The sequence below is a fragment of the Erinaceus europaeus genome, chromosome 15, assembly GCF_950295315.1.
Source record: "Erinaceus europaeus chromosome 15, mEriEur2.1, whole genome shotgun sequence".
Taxonomy (NCBI): Eukaryota; Metazoa; Chordata; class Mammalia; order Eulipotyphla; family Erinaceidae; genus Erinaceus; species Erinaceus europaeus.
Window position 1 is genome coordinate 534157 of NC_080176.1, and position 18572 is coordinate 552728.

The 18572-nt window shown below is 65.8% G+C and overlaps 2 protein-coding genes across 14 annotated transcripts in view; one reads left to right on the plus strand and one right to left on the minus strand.

Moving 5' to 3' along the window:
- Positions 1-483: 483 nt before the first annotated feature.
- DEXI (Dexi homolog) lies at positions 484-5331 on the plus strand. The gene is made up of 2 exons (XM_060172380.1): positions 484-1143; positions 4927-5331. Exon 1 carries the CDS (start codon positions 499-501, stop codon positions 1126-1128), a length of 630 nt encoding a protein of 209 aa, XP_060028363.1. The 5' UTR covers positions 484-498; the 3' UTR covers positions 1129-1143; positions 4927-5331.
- A 47-nt stretch (positions 5332-5378) lies between these two features.
- Positions 5379-18572, minus strand: part of CIITA (class II major histocompatibility complex transactivator) — a 46089-nt gene continuing 32895 nt past the window's right edge. For 2 of the 13 annotated variants that reach the window (XM_060172374.1, XM_060172375.1), the window contains exons 11-20: positions 15636-17262; positions 13862-14014; positions 13612-13668; positions 10922-11002; positions 10562-10654; positions 9643-9729; positions 8213-8296; positions 8024-8107; positions 6842-6925; positions 5383-5985 (exon numbers count right to left, since the gene is read on the minus strand). In XM_060172374.1, the coding sequence (XP_060028357.1) occupies positions 6850-6925; positions 8024-8107; positions 8213-8296; positions 9643-9729; positions 10562-10654; positions 10922-11002; positions 13612-13668; positions 13862-14014; positions 15636-17262 (2342 nt within the window). In that variant the 3' untranslated portion in view covers positions 5383-5985; positions 6842-6849. The other 11 variants (XM_060172366.1, XM_060172365.1, XM_060172368.1 and 8 more) reach the window with 11 other exon arrangements.

Genomic DNA, 18572 nt, shown 5'->3' on the forward strand with positions numbered 1-18572 from the left:
GGACGGAGTGGCGGGAGGCAGGACCAATAAGCGAGATGGGCGGGGCGTCCGGAGGGCAGCTCGGCGTGGGGGGCGGGCCAGTGGGCGGGGCGGAGCGGCGGAGGCAGGGCCGATAGGCGAGAGGGTGCAATACGCCAATTCCATTTCAGGTTCTACTTGTGTTTTGTTTTCTGATCTTGTTTTTCAACGTGGCGTATTGCACCAAAGTTAAAGACTCGGGTGGGTGGGTGGGGAGAATACAGGTCCATGAAGGATGACAGAGGACCTGGTGGGGGTTGTATTGTTAAATGGGAATCTGGGGAATGTTATGCATGTACAAACTATTGTATTTACTGTTGAATATAAAACATTAATTCCCCAATAAAGAAATAAATTTTAAAAAATAAAAAAAAAATAAAAGCTTCAAAAAAAAAAGAGCGGGGTGGGGCATGTGTAGGGCGGGCCAATGAACGGCCCGGGGGCGGGGCTGGGAGGGGCGGGGCGCCGCAGGGAGGGCCAATGAGCGGGGTGGGCCTGGGCGCGGCGGCGCTGCGATCGCATCATGGACGTGGGGCGGGCACGGCGGGAGGGACTGCGGGGCCGGGCGGGAGCCGCGGCGGCGGGAGCGGGCCGTGGGCGCTGAGGCTCGGGGCGGGCGGTCCTCGCGGGCAGCTCCGTGGGAGCGGGGGCGCCGGGCCTGCAGCCGACCCGCGGCCTGGATGGCGGGGCTGCCCGGGAGCCTCAGAGGCTGAGCCCGCACGCGCGGGGCTGGACGCGGGGCCGGACGCGGGGCCGGGGCGCGGGGACGCGGGGCCGGAACGCAGGGACGCGGGGCCGGGGCGCAGGGACGCGGGGCCAGGGCGCGGGGCGGGGACGCGGGGCAGGGACGCGGGGACGCGGGGCAGGGACGCGGGGCCGGGGCGCGGGCCCGACCGGCCGCCTATGTTCTACGCGGGGCTGTTCTTCGTGAACGCGCTCATCCTGTACTACGCCTTCCTCATGGAGTACATCGCGCTCAACGTGGGGCTCGTCTTCCTGCCCGACGACCTGGACCAGGCGCTCGCCGACCTGGGCGTGCTGTCCGACCCGGGCTCCGGCCCCCACGACGCGGACGCCGAGCTGGACGCGCTGGACGGCTTCCTGGACTAGCCGGCCGGCGCCATGGTCCGTGAGTGGCGGCGGCGGGGACCCCCGTGACCTTGGAGGGGCGGGGGCGCGAGTGTCCGGGGCGCTGACCGCTCGGCTGCCTGCGGGGCCCGGGGGCTGCGGGTGACCCCCGCCCGCGCCGGCCCCAGGGAGCAGGGGGTCCCCGAAGACCCTGTGCGGCGCTCCCGGTGCCCCCTCGCCGGCCACTCCCGGGCGGAACCCGCGCTGAGCTGAAGCCGCGCGGCCGGTGCGGGGTCTCGGACACGGACACCAGGGCCCTGGCCACGCCGGGCGCCCATCGCAGCCGAGGGACGAGCTCTGGCCACGGGCGTCCGGGGGGCACGGAGCTGCCGGGCTCCGCAGGGCCGTGGCTGGCGGTGGGTCCGCTCGGCCTGGACGGCAGAGCGGCGGCTGATTCGGGGGCGCCCGGGGTCGGGAGCCTGCGGTGACCCGTCCACTCGGGGCCGCAGCCTGGGCTCCCCTGGCGTGGTGGCCAGTGGCCGCCGAGGGCTGGGCGAGGCCGCCGGAACGCAGGGCCTGGCAGGCCGAGTCTCCAGCTCAACCTCGGGCCAGGCCCGGGAGGGGTGAGGGGTGAGGGGTGGGGTGGCCAGCTGAGGTGGGTGCCGCAGTCGGGGAGCAGTGCAGCCCCTCAGCCTGCTGCCGCCCAGCCCCAGCTGACGGTGGGGAGGGGGATGTGGGCACCCTGAGCCCTGCAGGCTGGGGACCCCGCGGGGGAGCTCGGGGACCGGGGACGCGGCTCAGCCTGCTGACGTCCAGGGCTTGCTGGGGACCCCGCCGGGAGCTCGGGGACGCGGCTCAGCCTGCTGACGTCCAGGGCTTGCTGGGGACCCCGCCGGGAGCTCGGGGACGCGGCTCAGCCTGCTGACGTCCAGGGCTTGCGTGCCTGGGACCCTAGGCTGCCCGCTGCCGGAGCAGAGGGCCGCATCCCCACAGGAAAACAGCTGCAGGCTGGGCGGCCCTTGGCCGCAGCTTGGAGGCCCCAGGCTCAGGTCTTGACATCCCCACAAGGCAGAGCTGAGCAGGGCTCTGGTCAGACCAAATACATGTGGGGGGTCGGGGCAGGCGGTGGCGCACTTGATTGAGCACAGGTTCCAGTGTGCAAGGACCCGGGTTCAAGCCCCTGGCCCCCACCTGCAGGGGAACGCTTCACAGGTGGTGAAGCAGGGCTGCAGGTGTCTGTCTGTCTCTGTCTCCTCCTTCCTCTCAATTTCTAGCTAGCTCTATCCAATAAACGAAGATAATAAAAACTTTAAAAAACAAAGGGTGGGGGGGCCAGGCAGTAGGGCACCTAGTTCAGCGCACACACTACAGCGCACAAGGACCCGGGTTCAAGCCCCTGGCCCCCACCTGCAGGGGGAAGCTTCACAGGTGGTGAAGCAGGGCTGCAGGTGTCTCTGTCTCTCTCCATCTCTGTGTCCCCTCAATTTGTCTCTGTCTCTATCCAATAATAAATTAAAAAGGGGGGGAGGTGGGGGCCGGGCGCCCTGCCCTGAGCCCATGTGGAGCGAGGGTGCTTGGGCCTGCACCCTTTCTCCTCTCGGTCCTTCTACAACTATTTGGAGAGAAGTTCCCTGAAAACCTTCGCCTGCAGTCACCGACCGCTGCCATCGGGACCCCCTTTGCTCACATCTGTGACGTGTGCACACTGGCTGCAGGGGTTCTGGAACGTTTGGAACTGAGCGGCGGACTTGGCGCTCCTGTGCCCTGCAGGTGTCGGGAGAAGGGACGTCCATCCACACACCCTCAGTACAGCCTGACCAGCCCAGGCCGGCCCCGGGACCCGTGTTACAGCCCCACCTCTGCGCCCGGAGGGTCAGCTTGGGTCCGCGTGACAGTCCCTCCTGAGACGACCAGGTGAAGAAGTGGGTGCCTGTCCTCAGCAGCCACGGGCTGCCCAGCACCTGGCCAAGGGGGTGTCCGCCGGGCCCCCCACCATGTCCTCGCTGCCTCCCCGTCGCGGCTGCTCCCCTCTCTTCCCATTTATGTCACTACAAAGGAAGCCATTGCTCTGGGCACAGAAGAGTGAAGCCAGAGGCAGGAACCCTGGCCGGACGGCACCACCGGCAATGGCTCGGTCCCGAGAGCCCGACATTGGGCCCTGCCCACAGCCTTCACCCACGGCAGACCCGCCAGCGTGCCCCGCATGCATGGGTGGCGACACCCACGGGCCTGGTTTCCCTTTCTGTTGACGGTGCAGCAGCAGAGCTGGCCGAGGGCTGGCGGGCAAGACGCCATGCTGACGGGAGGGCACGGCTGGTTCCTAGTGAGTGGTGGTGCCGCTCAGGCCCGATCCCGGGGGCTGTGCGCGTTGGGCCAGCTGCCAAGGGACAGCCAGCATGGTCAGCTCTGCAGAGCCTGGGAGAGGGCAGGCCCTGGTGGTGCTGGGCCTCAGCTGTCACCCATGGGAGGGACGCTCCCTTCCCGGGATTCCTGCCTGGCCGGGGATAAAAATAGCCACCTGCTGTCTCATGCCCAGAGCAGCCAGGATGGCCTCCCCAGTGAGGCTCCAGGAAGGGGCGCTGAGGTGCGGAAGTGCTCGTGCCTCACCCTGGCACCCAGCTACGAGGTGGTGGCATTGGGCCTCCCGTGAGGACAGACCGGCCCTGCCGCGCGGCTGCCGCTCGCTCTCCCTTCCAGAGGGCCGGGCCTGGGGCTGCCACTAGATGGGCGGTCTGTGGGCCTGTGGTGTTGCCTCCTATTTATGTCAGATGACTTTTACTTCTGGTTTCTTTTTTTTTTTCCCCAGAATTTATTTATTCACGAGAAAGATAGGAGGAAAGAACCAGACAGACATCGCTCTGGTACATGTGCTGCCGGGGATCAAACTCAGGACCTCATGGTTGAGAATCCAATGCTTTATCCAGTACGCCACCTCCCAGACCACTTTTTAAATTTAATTTATTTTTACTTCTGGTTAGTGATTGTGCCAACAGACTCCTGCCTGAGGTGCTGAGGTCCCCAGGTTCAGTCCCAGCATCAGCCAGAGCTGAGCGGGGCTAGGGACGAGGAGTGACAGTGAAAAGGGCACACTGGGCTGGAAGACGGTCTGCCCAGTGGAGTACCTGCCTGACCGAGTGTGAGTGTGAGGTGAGCGCCCACACCACAGAGTGAGCACCTAAGGCACTCCGTGGATGGTGACAGTGCCAGGCATTCTCCGCCTCAGATAAAAGGAACGAAGACTTTGCCTGGGGGCCCTGGGGCTGTCAGTGCTAGAGGCCGCAGGCCTGGGGCTTGTCCCCCCCCCCCCCCAAGAGGCTTCTGGACGAGACCATAAGCCTCACAGGCAACGGGCATCTTGCCAGAAGAGCCCACCTGCTGCGGTCAGGGACGTCCTGGATGGACTCAGACTCGCCCCTCCCCAGCCCCAAGGGAGACTCCAGGAGGCCCAGGCCCGCCGTGCCCCGCCACCCTCCCTGCACCCGGGGGCCTGCTCCCGCCCGCCTGCCGTCCAGTGTGCTGTGTGCTCCCAGAGGCTGTGTCCCAAAGGCAGGGTGGCCCTGGTGGGGAGGGAGAGGGCTGCTGGGGGACAGCCCCGAGGCTGGGCATCAGTCTGCTTCCTGCTGTGAGGGGCCAATGGGACCAGTCCCTGAGGGTGGTCAGACGGGACGCCCTGCCACTGTCCCCTGGCTGCAGACTCGGGTGCTGCTCAGTCCCTGGCATCGCGGGGGCACGTGCAGGGGGCGGGAGACATCCCCACGACAACCCTGGAGGGAGGCCCCCCTGCTGCTCTGTGGGTGCCGGCCAGCGCCGCCCACAGTGACGCCTCTTCCTTCCTGCCAGGCCTGCGCCCTCGAGAGCTTTGTGCAGCCTGGTGGTTCCCGCCCAGCCCTGCAGGGCAGCACAGACTGACCCCTGGGGGCCGCCCGCCGCCGCCGCCGCCGCCGCCGCCGCCGCCCAGTGACTTCGCCTTCGCACCTGACCCTCGCCACAGCTGCAGGATGGGTGTTTACAGGAACGCGGCTGGCATCGCCCGCCCACTGTGCCCACTTGCCTCAAACCTCACACCTGGGAGCATGGCCTGGCCCGCAGGGACTTGGAGGTGGAGGGGCCTGGCCGGAGCCCTGCTGTCCCCCTCAGGCTACTCCTCTCAGCAGAGGCTTCCGGGAAGTGTAGCGGTGAAAACGCTGGATAAGCCTGTAAAGCAATACTTAGGGGCTGACTTCTCCCATTAAAACGCGTATGCCAGCCAGTGCCCACCTTCCCTCCGGGCTCAGGTCAGGCGTCACCACACCCCAGGGGCCCCTCTCCCCAGCCTGCCCCGCTCCCCCGGTGGATCTCCCGCTCAGTCAGGTCCAGCTCTGGCCTCAGCAAACCAGTCAGTGCAAAACAGCAAGCCCAGGATTGTGGACCTTGGGGCGGGCTCTGTGTCCCACAGAACCATGTCCACAGGAGCTTGGGGCGGCCCTGTCCAGCCTGTGTCCACGGGGCCTTGGGGCGGCCCTGCCCAGCCTGTGTCCATGGGGCCTTGGGGCGGATCTGCCCAGCCTGTGTCATGGGGGAGGCACAGGCAACCCCAGGCTGCCCAGAGAGAAGATGATGAGGTGGGCAGCCCTCCTGTCCTCTGGTGTGGCTCCCTGGTCTCGAGTGTCCTGTCTGGGCCCCTCAGGGCTCTGGGAAACCACAGCCTCCACAGGCCCTCACATCTGAGGGGCTGGGGTCTGTCCTCTGGTGGGCCGTGGGTCCGTGCACCCTGCAGGGGCTGCCCTGAGACCGCGGGCTGAGCCTGGTGCCGGGCTCCTGTGGTGTGGCATGAAGAGTCTGCGAGTGGCTGGTTCCAGGTCCAAGCACGCAGTGTCCTTGGGGAGGGCACTGGGGGAGGCCAGGTGACAGGTCAGGAGGCTGGGAGCGGACAGCTGACCCTCAGGGAGGAGACCCTGACCCTCGGAGGAGATGGGACAGCTGACCCTCAGGGAGGGGACAGGACAGCTGACCCTCAGGGAGGAGACAGGGGACAGCTGACCCTCAGGGAGGAGACAGGACAGCTGACCCTCGGGGAGGGGACAGGGGACAGCTGACCCTCAGGGAGGGGACAGGACAGCTGACCCTCAGGGAGGAGACAGGGGACAGCTGACCCTCAGGGAGGAGACAGGACAGCTGACCCTCGGGGAGGGGACAGGGGACAGCTGACCCTCAGGGAGGGGACAGGACAGCTGACCCTCAGGGAGGAGACAGGGGACAGCTGACCCTCAGGGAGGAGACAGGACAGCTGACCCTCAGGGAGAGACAGGACAGCTGACCCTCAGGGAGGGGACAGGACAGCTGACCCTCAGGGAGGGGACAGGACAGCTGACCCTCAGGGGGAGACAGGACAGCTGACCCTCAGGGAGGGGACAGGACAGCTGACCCTCAGGGAGGGGACCGGACAGCTGACCCTCAGGGAGGGGACCGGACAGCTGACCCTCAGGGAGGGGACAGGACAGCTGACCCTCAGGCGTGTCTGGGAGGTGGGTGGAAGGCTTGTGGGCCATAGAGCGTTGGGGACAGCTCAGTGAGAGTTCATAAAGCGAGTTCCTGTTTGGACCCTCCTGGCCATGAGCCTCCAGGCAGAGTGAGGAGTAGCTGGGAGTCCTAGGAGGAAGATACCCTGTCCATCCTCGACTCCAGGCCAGACCGGGGAAGACCCTCGGGGCCAGTGGGAGCTGGGAAGGTGGGATTGGGGCACAGGCTGCGGGGACTCTGCCAGGCACCCGGTTACCTGTGGGGTCATCTCAGGCTGATCCTTGAGTCTAGCTGCTGCAGGTGCTCCTGGACACCAAAGGGGATGGTGGGCGTCCACATCCTGTGGCGGGGCACGAGGCTGGCTGAGGGCAGGCGGGCCCGGCGACCCCAACCCCTCCTGTCCCAGCCCGGGGCCTGGGATGTCCCGCAGGGCAGGCAGCCCAGCCATTTTCCCAGGCCAGGTCCTGCTCCTGCCGTGCTCTCAGGACAGCTGCAGGCCGCTCCGCCGTGCTCTCGCCCTCGCCCACGGGCAGCCCTGAGCTGCCCCCTGTCCCTTTACCGCTCTGCCTGCTGACCAGAGCCCTCTCGGCTCTCGCTGTCGCCTCACACACGCACCGACCCTCTCCGTCAGAGCACACGGGGCTCACCAAGGAGGGGCTGAGTGAGGAGAGTGGACCCCGAGGCCCGTGCTGACCTGGCAACAAATGGGGGGCCGGCCAACTTGGCCTCACTCACTGTCAGTGTCACTGTTGAAGGCCCTGCCCAGAGGCCGCCGGGAGAGACTGAGAGGAGACGGCGTAGCAGGGAGGCCCTGGTGATCCCAGGCCGTGGGGTGTGTGTGGACAAGCAAGCTAAGTGTACGGTCGCTCACCCAGGCCCTGGTCTGGCCTGAGCCTCGACTTACTTGGCTGCACATGTGTCTGTCACCTCTGGAGGGAGGGAGGCCAAGCCAGCAGGGAGAAGGCCAGAGAGTGGCCCTGTGTGGCTGGGGGGAACCTGGGCTAAGCAGGGAGCTGTCCAGGTGAGCTATTTTGCTGTCTCATTCAAGCCTTTATTATTATTTTACTTGGTAGGTCAGAGAGAAACAGAGGGGGAGACAGGGTGAAGGAATCTGCAGCCCTGCCCCACTGCCCATGAAGCCCCCCGGCAGGAGGGGACTGGAGGTTTGAACCTGGGTCCTTGCACACTGTGACGTGTGCTCAAGTGGGTGGACCATGTGGCTCTAATTTAAGTCTTTAAATCTCATAATAAAACTGGGACAATATTGTAAGTCCCGTTTCACAGAAGGAGAAAATGGAGACCAGACAGGATGTCACTGTGGGGGTGGTGACAGGAAGGCAAGAGCTTGGGCCCACACTCTCCCCCGCCCACCGGGGCCCCTCACGCCAGCGTCTCCAGCCGGCCCACCCGCCCGCCCGCCTGGCCTGGCCCCACTCACGCCAAGGTCTCCAGGTGTGGGCTCTTCTTCAGGCCTGCGGCCAGCTGCTGGGCCCCAGCAGCCGTGAACTTGTTGTACTGGACGCTGGGGGGGAGAAGGCCGTCCTCAGGCCCCTGCAGCCCAGGCCACCAGAGGCCCGCCCTTCCCGGGGTCCCCGGTGCCCCCAGCCCTGCCTCCGACCCCGCTCACTCCAGCACCCGCAGGGCTGTCATGTCTGGAAGCACGAGCGCCAGCCTCTGGGCCCCCTCGTCACAGATGTAGTTGTTGTACAAGCTGCCGGGAAAAGAGTCGGGCTGGGGCCAGGGCGGCACCGCCAGCTGGACAACGGCCCCACTGCATAGAGGGGCAGACTGAGGCCCAGAGTATGAGGCCGCTCCCTGAGTCAGGATCGCGTCTGAGGAAGCAGCACAGCCCCCCACAGTCACACCCCACCTTGACTCCCAGCCCTACACCGGGGCCTGCGTGCTGTTGACTTTTCTGGCTGGGACACTGGGCAGGTGAGCGAACGCTCTGGGACGGATGCACCTAGGGGCCACGCCCAGGGCCAGGTGTGGTTACTTCAGCCATGGGGAGCCAGCAGGCCCAGCGTCACCACCGGCCTGGGCCCCAGTGCTGCGCTCACCCCACCGGGACCGCCGGGGGCAGGGCTGGACCTGACCACAGCCATCAGGACCCCGGACTGAGCGGCTACCACCACGGAGACCCCGAACAGGAAGCTTCCCAGTGCTGGGGCAGGGCTGGGTGTCTCTCCTGCTGTTTTGCGTCCTCTACTCTGAGAGAGAAACTGCCCGGAGCTGGAGGGTGGGTCACGCAGGCACGAAGGCCCAGCAGGGAAAACCACACACACTAACCCAGAGACTGGACTCAAAGCAGCAGGCTGTGTCCAGGGCTTTGCGATCTCTCCCTGGGGGTGGCAGGAGGGGTGGGGTCTCACGGCCTGCGCCCTACCTCCCCAGGGGTGGGGGCTAAACTAAACCCTCCTCTGTCCTCTGTCCTCTGACTGGACAGACAGCATGGCCTCCTAAGCCCTGGCGTGAGGTCGCCTACAGTTCCCGCTCGAATACCCGCCTACCTCAAGGGCCTCCCTGCACCCAGGGCCCCCACCCCAGCCCTCCCTCCAGCCTCCCCACGTCTAGTCCCAGGCCACCACAGGCTGTGAGCTTCAGCTCAGGGGGCCTGGGGACTGAGAAGGGAGTGCCTGGGGGGCCAGGAGTAACCTCCTTTAGTCCAGCGACAGGGGTGCAATGCCCATGTCTGCCAACAGAGGGTGGCGCCGGCCTGAGAGAGAGACAGCAGGCAGCCCTGGGTTCCAGAGCATCTGTCCCACTATCCCAGGAGAGGAGGACCCAGTCCCCAGCCCCCAGCCCCCTGCCCCCTGCCTCTTACCCCCAGCCCCCTACCCCCATCCCCCTGCCCCCAGCCCCTTACCCCCTACCCCCAGACCCCAGCCCCCTGCCCTCAGCCCCTTACCCCCTACCCCCAGACCCCAGCCCCCTACCCCCAGCCCCCTGCCCCCAGCCCCTTACCCCCTACCCCCTACCCCCAGCCCCCTGCCCCCAGCCCCCTACCCCCAGCCCCCAGCCCCCTGCCCCCAGCCTGGCTGATGGGGCCCCACGCACCTCAACCGGACAAGGGAGGCAGCCAGGGACGGCAGGGCAGCAGCCAGCTTGCAGGCGCCAGTGTCTGAGATGCTGTTCTGGGACAGGCTGTGGGGCCACCGAGGGCTCAGTGCCACCTCCCCACCCATCTGTTCCCCACCCCCGGCAGGGTCAGGGGCAGCAGAGGGACACGGGAGCTCAGGGGACAGAGTGTAGGACTTTGCACCACCTCATCTCCGGCATCACGGCTGTCAGGAGGTGTGCTGCTCTCTCATGCACATAAGAATCTTTACAAAAATGCGCTTTACTAAAAAGAGCTCTCTGGCTGTGGGCATGCCTTGTCACAAGCAGGGCCAGGGTTCGAGCCCAGGGCCACATGGGAAGTGCCAGCTCCAGGGACATCGGGCTGAGCTCACCCCGTCAGAATGAGACTTCCCAGGAGTGGGGTGATCACACGCCAGACCCCAGCTCCCTGAAATTAAACAATTAAATGTGGAAGCAGGGTCCCCGGGCCCAGAAGTAGGGTGCCCAGGAGGAGGGTCCCTGGGAGGAGGGTCCCCAGGGCCCAGGAGGAGAGTCCCGGGAAGAGGGTCCCTGGGAGGAGGGTCCCCGGGAGAAGGGTCCCCGGGAGGAGGGTCCCCAGTAGGAGGGTCCCTGGGAGGAGGGTCCCCAGGCCCTGGAGGAGGGTCCCCAGGAGGAAGGTCCCCGGAAGGAGGGTCCCCAGGCCCGGGAGGAGGACTCCACAAAGCGACCTTCTCAGGCTGCTTGAGCTGTAGCACACAGTGCTGAGTGTGCCGGCTGGGTGCCGAGCTGGTGCGGGGCACAGGGTGGCTGAGTGATGGATGGCGGGTGACTAAAACAAATGGGTCCTGGGGAGGAGGGGCAGCGGGGTGGGGGCACAGCCTCGGGGTGGGGGGGATGGGGCTGGGGAGACACGCACTTGAGCGTCTGCAGGGCCTTCAGCCTGGGGAAGGTTGCTGCCAGCAGCGCCACCCCCTTGTCCCCGACCTTGTTCTCACTCAGTGAATCCAGGCTGCAGGTGGAATCAGAAGGGGGGTGTCCATCAGCTCCCCCGGCCCGTAGCGGTCCCAGCCCCCACCATGGACACCCTAGCCCTGGAGACCCAGCATGGGGGAGTGGGGACAGCCAGCAGCCTGCTGGGGCTCTGGGGACCTTGCCGGCCAATTTGGAGACTCTCGGCCCCTCATCCCCCGGGGCTTGCTGGGAGCGGCGGCCTCAGGAGAGGAGCGTTTCAAAGGCCGCAGGAGGACCAGCCTTCCTGCACTGCCGGAGTACTCACTCCAGGTGCTGCAGGGAGGAGAAGGCCTCGAGGAGCTGCACCAGGCCGGGGAAAGCTGTGGGACCACAGGCAGGCCCCAGCCTAGAACACAGAGCAGGAGTCAGACCCCAGCAGGCAGGGCCTCACCCCTTCCTGCCGTCCCTGCACCCCAGCACCCACTCAGACTCCACCAAACATCCCGAGTGCCTGGCAGGGGCCGTCCTCATCCCCCCAAGCCCCTACACGGCCTTCCCCAGAACCCCAGTCCAGATCAGCACGGAGACACGGACACAAGTGTAAGAGGGTGGTGGGGAGGTGGCGGGTGAGTGGGGGCCCTACACAGCCCCTGCACCGGGCAGCTGGCTGAGGCCTTCGGGGGGTGGGGGGCTGGCCCAGTGGCTGCCAAGACACCTCCACAACAGCTCTTTCTGTCCTTCCTTCCTTCCTCGGAACTCTCTGGGCCTGGGCCTGCAGGTGGCTCACCACAGTCCCCAGTGCTCCCACCCACCGCGGCTCCTCAGAGCACAGTTCCGACGGAGAGCAAGGGGCTTTTTCAGGCTGAAAATAATCAGGGTGGCCTGGCCTACACAGCTCACTCACACGCATTTCCTCTTTTCAGCAGCATTTTTACCTCCGTGCAGACATGGTGCCCTGTCTCCGCTCAGAACATGAAAACACTTGACTCTTTCTGGGTGACGGGTGGGAGGGGGAGCCGTGGGCTCACTGGACCTCAGCAGGCCTCAGTCTCCTCATCTGGGAAGTGGGGGCCCGTGTGAGGAGCCAAGCCTGAACCAGGTGCATCTCACACGTCAGGCATCAGGCGGGGCCCAGGGGCGGGCAGCTTCCTGGAGAGCCTGGGAGGGCTTGCACGGCCGCCGGGGCTCTGGGCAGCAGCAGCAGCTGTCTGTACCCCATCACCTCCTGGGAGGCCCCGTGGCCCCAGGGGCCTGAGGAGTCTCCGCGCCTGACCCTGGCCTTGACCCCCAGCGGCCCTGTGCCCCCTGGTCCTGCTGGCCGAGCTTTCTGCCTGCTGGAATGCGGACTTCCACAGCTCCAGGCACCCAGCAGCCGTGGCTCCCCTGCTGTGCAGCGACTAGTGGGGAGACAGCTCAGGGGCAGAGCACAGGACTAGAGCACGGGGCTCCAGGGGACCCCAGGGACGTGGACTCAAGGGCAGTGCTCTGCTCTCTCACATAGGTGATCTTACTTCTTGAGGTTTTTCGTGTGGGTTGTTTTGTTTTTGTATTATCCTTACTGATTGGATAGAGACAGACAGAACTCGAGAGGGAAGGGGGAGGGAGACAGAGAGACAACTGAAGCCCTGCTTCACCACTCGTGAAGCTCTCCCCTGCAGGTGGGGACTGGGGGCTTGAATCCGGGTCCTTGTGCACTGTAGCATGTGCACCATCACTGGGCCCCAAGGTGATTTTATAAAAAAAAATTAAGGGAGTTGGGTGGTGGCGCAGCAGGTTAAGCGCACGTGGCGCAAAGCGCAAGAACCGGTGTAAGGATCCCGGTTTGAGCCCCCGGCTCCCCACCTGCAGGGGAGTCGCTTCACAGGCGGTGAAGCAGGTCTGCAGGTGTCTGTCTTTCTCTCCCCCTCTCTGTCTTCCCCTGCCCTCTCCATTTCTCTCTGTCCTATCCAAAAACAATGACATCAATAACCACAACACTGTTAAACAAGGGCAACAAAAGGGAAAATAAATAAATACTAAATTTTAAAAAATTTCTTTTTCTTTTTTTTTTTTTGCCCTTGTTGTTTTTTATTGTTGTTGTTATTGATGTTGTCATTGTTAGATAGGACAGAAAGAAATGGAGAGAGGAGGGGAAGACAGAGAGGGGGAGAGAGAGATAGACACCTGCAGACCTGCTTCACCGCCTGTGAAGCGACTCCCCTGCAGGTGGGGAGCCGGGGGCTCGAACTGGGATCCTTACGCTGGTCCTTGTGCTTTGAGCCACATATGCTTAATCTGCTGTGCTACCACCTGCCTCCCAAGGTGATTTTTTTTTTTTTAAATAGCTACAAAGGCAGAGAGAGTGAAAGACCACAGCACTGACATTTCTTTCAGTGTTACGAGGGGGCCAGGCTTGAACCTGGATCATGCACATGGTGAAGCAGCATACTATGCAAGTGAGCTATTTCGCTGGCCACAGGTGTTTTATTTATTTATTTGCTCCAAAGCCTTGTTTAGCTCTGCCTGACGGTGGTGCAGGGGATTGAACCTGGGACCTCAGAGCCTCAGGCAGGAGATTTTCTTTGAAGAAGCCCTGTGCGGTCTCCCCAGCCTGCATGTCCTCCCTGCTGGCTCACCTGTTTCTGTATCCAGCTTAAAGCCCCCCTCCAGGATGCTCCCAACTGCTGGGACTGCTTCTGGTTTCCTGCCACCTGGCACAGCAGGCGGCCATCAGTGCCCAGGCTGCCCGCTGGGCTGGGTGAGGGGTGTGGACACAGTCAGCCCAGAGCACAGGTGGGCAGCTGCCTTCGAGTGAGAGGCAAGACACTGCGTGACCCTGGGGAGCTCTGCCGTGTGCGCGGCCAGGGTTCAGCCCAGCCCCACACTGAAGGAGTCTTGGCCTGTGGCATCTGTCTCCAAAAATGTTATCCCAGAGCAGTGAGGGCCCGGGCAATGCAATGACTGATTCCGGAGCCTGGGGCCTTTCTGGACACATGTCCAGCTGAGGCTGAAGAGGACGGCCCTCCCTCCACTTACGCAAACTCCAGCTTCCTCAGGTCCCTCACGGCAGGAAGCTCCCTGGCTGTCCTCGCCCTGAAGAGAACGGGCCTGTCAGTGGGGCTGTGTGCTCCTGTGGGCCCTCTGTAAAGAGGGATGCCAGGCAGAACGTCCCAGGCATGTCTGCGCCCTGCTGGGGAGACTCAGTGGCCACTCCTGCCCCCGCCCCCCACCTTGCTGAGGTCAGTGGGCTCCAGGGCTGACTCGAGGGCCGGACAGGTCCCCTCACCTCTGCACCAGGTGGCCCAGGTCCTCCACGTCCTTCGGGGACTGGGCCTGGAAGGGCTCGATGGTGAACTTCTCTTCAGCCGCCCGCAGCAGCCTGGCCTCCCCGCGCTGCTGCAGAGACTCCCAGAGCCCCAGCATGTCCCTCACAGAGGCCCTGCAGAGGGAGGCCTCAGAGTCGGGCGGCCAGGACCCCCCTTTGTCCTCCCTCAGCCCAGCCCACACCCAGAAAGCCTCCGTGCCCCTCACCCACTGGGCGGCCCCTTTCTGCCTTTGCTCCCCGGAAGCTCAGTGCTGGCTTCTTGCTTGACACACCCAGCAGAGTGGAGTCTCACAGCTTGGTGAGGGGTGTGTGGGGGTCTCCCAGGGGCCGGCTGGAGTGATGAAGCCGACTGCAGGAGCTCCGTTCAGGGGTCGGCGCTGGGAGCCGTGGGGAAGGGGCGGACCGGGCTCATCTCAGTTCTGGGAGACCCACTGTTGCCGGGAAGTGGGAGAGGAGGGGAGGAGGTGCCTCTGATCCGGCCAGGAAGACAAGCAAACGGGGCTGGTGGGCATGGGGAGCAGCCCGCCTTCTAGCTTCAGCCCTGGGGAGGGCTTGGGCCGCACAATGGGGCAGTATTACAGAGGTTTCTGGGCCCTCAAGCATGAGGGTGTCTGCTGGGCGAGCTAGTCTGGACGGGGTCCTGGCCAGGACAGGCCTTGGGGTGTCAGTACAGGGAGGCTGGCTGTTCTGACCTGGCCGGGGGCAAGCTGCTGCTGTCCCAAAGTCTGGGCCCTCTCTTCCTCTCAGGAGGTTACCCTCCCCGCCACTCCCCCGTGGCCCAGCACAGACTGCCCCTCCGTGTCCAGGGCTGCCCAGCACAGACTGCCCCCCATGCCCAGGGCCACCCAGCACAGACTGTCCCCCATGCCCAGGGCCACCCAACAGACTGCCCCCTATGCTCAGGGTCACCCAGCACAGACTGCCCCCCCATGCCCAGAGTCACCCAGCACAGACTGCCCCTCCGTGTCCAGGGCCGCCCAGCACAGACTGCCCCCCATGCCCAGGGCCGCCCAGCACAGACTGCCCCCCCATGCCCAGGGTCAGCCAGCACAGACTGCCCCCCATGCCCAGGGCCGCCCAGCACAGACTGCCCCCCCATGCCCAGAGTCACCCAGCACAGACTGCCCCTCCGTGTCCAGGGCCGCCCAGCACAGACTGCCCCCCCATGCCCAGGGTCAGCCAGCACAGACTGCCCCCCCATGCCCAGAGTCACCCAGCACAGACTGCCCCTCCGTGTCCAGGGCCGCCCAGCACAGACTGCCCCCCATGCCCAGGGTCGCCCAGCACAGACTGCCCCCCATGCCCAGAGTCACCCAGCACAGACTGCCCCTCCGTGTCCAGGGCCGCCCAGCACAGAATGGCTTCCCTGCCCAGGGTCGCCCAGCACAGACTGCCCCTCCGTGTCCAGGGCCGCCCAGCACAGACTGCCCCCCCATGCCCAGGGCCACCCAGCACAGACTGCCCCCATGCCCAGGGCCACCCAACAGACTGCCCCCCATGCCCAGGGCCGCCCAGCACAGAATGGCTTCCCTGCCCAGGGTCGCCCAGCACAGACTGCCCCTCCGTGTCCAGGGCCGCCCAGCACAGACTGCCCCCCCATGCCCAGGGCCACCCAGCACAGACTGCCCCCCATGCCCAGGGCCACCCAGCACAGACTGCCCCCCATGCCCAGGGCCACCCAGCACAGACTGCCCCCTCCCGCCCCAGGGCCAGCCCACCCCAGCCCTGCACCCACCTGAACTGGGTGACGCAGCTGAGCCCCACAAGATCGGCCAGGCCAGGCGGCCCCACGCTGGTGTTGCGCAGGTCCAGGGAGAAGTCCCGCTCGGCTGTCTCCAGGGCACGGCCCAGCAGGTGCACGTCGGCGGGCAGCAGGCGGGTGCCCAGGAAGGAGAGGCGGGCGGGCAGTCCCCGCACCACATGCTGCCAGAGGCCCGTGTCCCCCGCCTCGTGGGCGCAGTGCAGCAGCTCCACCAGCCGCCTCGGCTGCAGGCTGCCTGGCTGCAGCCGCCTCAGGTAACGTGAGAGCACCCTCTGCTTCCGCACCCTCAGGGAGGCGGGCACCTGCCCCGCCAGGGCGCCCAGGCCGCGAGCCGGGGGCTGGAAGGTCAGCCCGGCCAGGAAGCGGGGCACGGCCTCCAGCCAGTTGTCATAGGGCCGCTTCTTCCTGGGCGTCAGGGCCAAGTACTGTGGCAGCTCCTTGTCCCGGACCTCGGTGCTCAGGGCCAGCCAGGTGGCCGCCAGGAAGCACTGCAGCAGGAGGCCGGGGAAGGCCAGCTGGGCGCCGGTTTCCGGGGGGCCCTCGGCGGGCTGCAGCAAGCCCGCGGCCAGCGCCCACACCCTCGAATCGGCCGACAGCCGGTCCTCACGCAGGCTGCCCCGGTGCCCACGGCCCAGCTCCCAGGCCAGCCTGGCCAGCTCGACCAGGGCCCCGGCGGGAGCGTCCTGGACGGCTGGGCCCAGCAGGCCCACATAGAGTGCGGTGAGGGTGCCGGGAAGCTCAGCCTCGCGCCCCGGCTCTCGGTGGGCCCGAAGCAGCTGGCACAACGCCTGGCACACGGCGGGACGGTGGCAGTGGGCCAGCAGGAAGGGCTGGGCCCGCAGCAGCGCGCCCGCACGCTCCCCGTCCTCGGGCCGGCCCGCACCCTGGAAATACCGCTCCACAAAGGCGGTGGCCTGCTCCGTGGAGAAGCCCGCCAGCTCCCACAAGCCGTCAGTCTTACTGAGGCAGGGCACCAGGCGGGCCCTGGGCCGTGCGGTCAGCAGCAGCGAGCAGCCGGGCAGCAGCCTGCGCTGGAGGAGGCCGACCAGCAGCCCCGTGGGCGCACGGACCTCGGAGGGCGAGGGGCCGGACGCGTGTGGCGGACCCTCCGGGCCCTCCAGCTCCTCCAGGCCGTCCAGCAGCAGCAGCACGCGCTGCGGCCTGCGTGCCACGTGGCGGAAGACTTCGGCGTCCAGCGGCCCCTGGCTGGCGAGGCCCAGAAGGTCCCGCAGGTCGTGGGGCCCCCCTTGCGGGTCCAGGTGGCGGCACGGCAGTCGGAAGACGAAGTCGAAGTGGGGCAGCCGGCCGAGGGCCCAGGCTCGGCTCAGCGCCCGCAGGCAGTGGCTCTTGCCCTGGCCCGGCCCGCCCAGCACGCCCAGCACCCTCGGGTGCCAGTCAGCGGCCAGCACCTCGGCCAGGCCGCCGGGGGCCAGCTGCCGTTCCGCCCAGGCCGAGGTGGCCAGCTCCCGCTCCTGGCTCTTGCTGCTGACCCTCTCCAGCCGCGCCTTCAGCAGGGGCACCTCCAACTGGGTGGCCTCCGGGCCTTCAGGCTCTGCCTGGTACTGTGCCTTCAGTGCCTGGCAGAACCGCTCCACACTCTCTGTGGGGGCGAGGGGTGAGGGAGTGAGCAGGGGCGGGGTGAAGGGGTGAGAGGTGGGGGTGAGGGGTGAGGGAGTGAGCAGGGGAGGGATGAAGGAGTGAGAGGTGGGGGTGAGGGGTGAGGGAGTGAGCAGGGGAGGGATGAAGGGGTGAGAGGTGGGGATGAGGGGTGAGGGAGGATTAGAGGGAGAGGAGGAAATGTGGGGGGGAGGGGAGAGGCGCTAGGGAGCAGGGGGTTGAGGTTAAGGGGTGTGAGGAGTGGGTGGTGCAGGGGTGCAGGGGTGCAGGGGCAGGAACACCCCCCACTGGTTCTGTCAGCTGTTTGCCTCCCCTCCTCCTCCTCCCCTCCACCATCCTGAATCTCTCCACTGCCCCACCTTCAACCCCGTCCGTCCAGGAGGGAGGTGATGGAGGGGCGGTAAGGGCTAAGGGAGGCGCCAGGAGGCACTTGTTAGAGCAGACACCTTACAATGCACAAGGACCCGGATTCAAGCCCGGCTCCCCAACCGCAGGGGAAGCTGCAGGTCTCTCTCTGTTTAACTTCCACTCTCAATTCTGACATTTATTTGTTTTTAAAAAGAGCTAAGAGAGTGATGGGGCCAGGAAACAGCTCCATGGGCAGAGCTCATGGCTCCTGAGCAAGGGGCCCTGGTGGGTGGGGTGGGCACCCACAGGTGACTCCCTTCGCGGCTGAGCTGTGTGGTGGTGTCTCCTCTGAGCAGACGAGGTCGGGGCCACTCTGCAAGTCCCGCAGGAGTGGCCCCGCTGCAGTAGAGGGCCTAGAAAGCAGGCCGTCGAGCTGGGACCAACCCCAGCCGCCCTCAGCCTGCTGACTTTGCAACCGGACAGGTGTTCCCTGCAGATTTCTGGGACTGAGACCTGCAGATCTGCCCTTTCTCTGCCTGTGTTGAAAAACCATCTTCTTCCCTCTGTGACGTTCTGAAATCACCCTGTCCTACGCTCCCGCGCTGCCGGGGAACGGACCCAGGGCCTGGTGGACGGGCCAACCCCCGAGCGGCCTCTAGGCTTCATCCCTCAGGGGCAGGAGGTACCCGGAGGGGCCTCACAGCTGGCTCCATCGTCGTCGTAGGGGGAGTACACCTGGAGCTCCTCCCAGGACAGCAAGACGGCTGTGCCAGGGAGCTCCGAGGGGTCGCCCACACAGAGACGAGATTTACTTCTAGGACTCAGCCGTGGGGTTGGGGGCCCCCGACATGGCTCAGCTGCGGCAGCAGCCCTGGGGACTGAAGCCAGGGCCTCCGTGCTCCGTGCTCTGCCCCGCCCCAGGACCCACCTTCCTCCTCGAGTTGG

Coding starts and splice junctions, on each gene's coding strand:
- DEXI (XM_060172380.1), top strand. CDS start 499: ATGAGCGGGGTGGGCCTGGGCGCGGCGGCGCTGCGATCGCATCATGGA.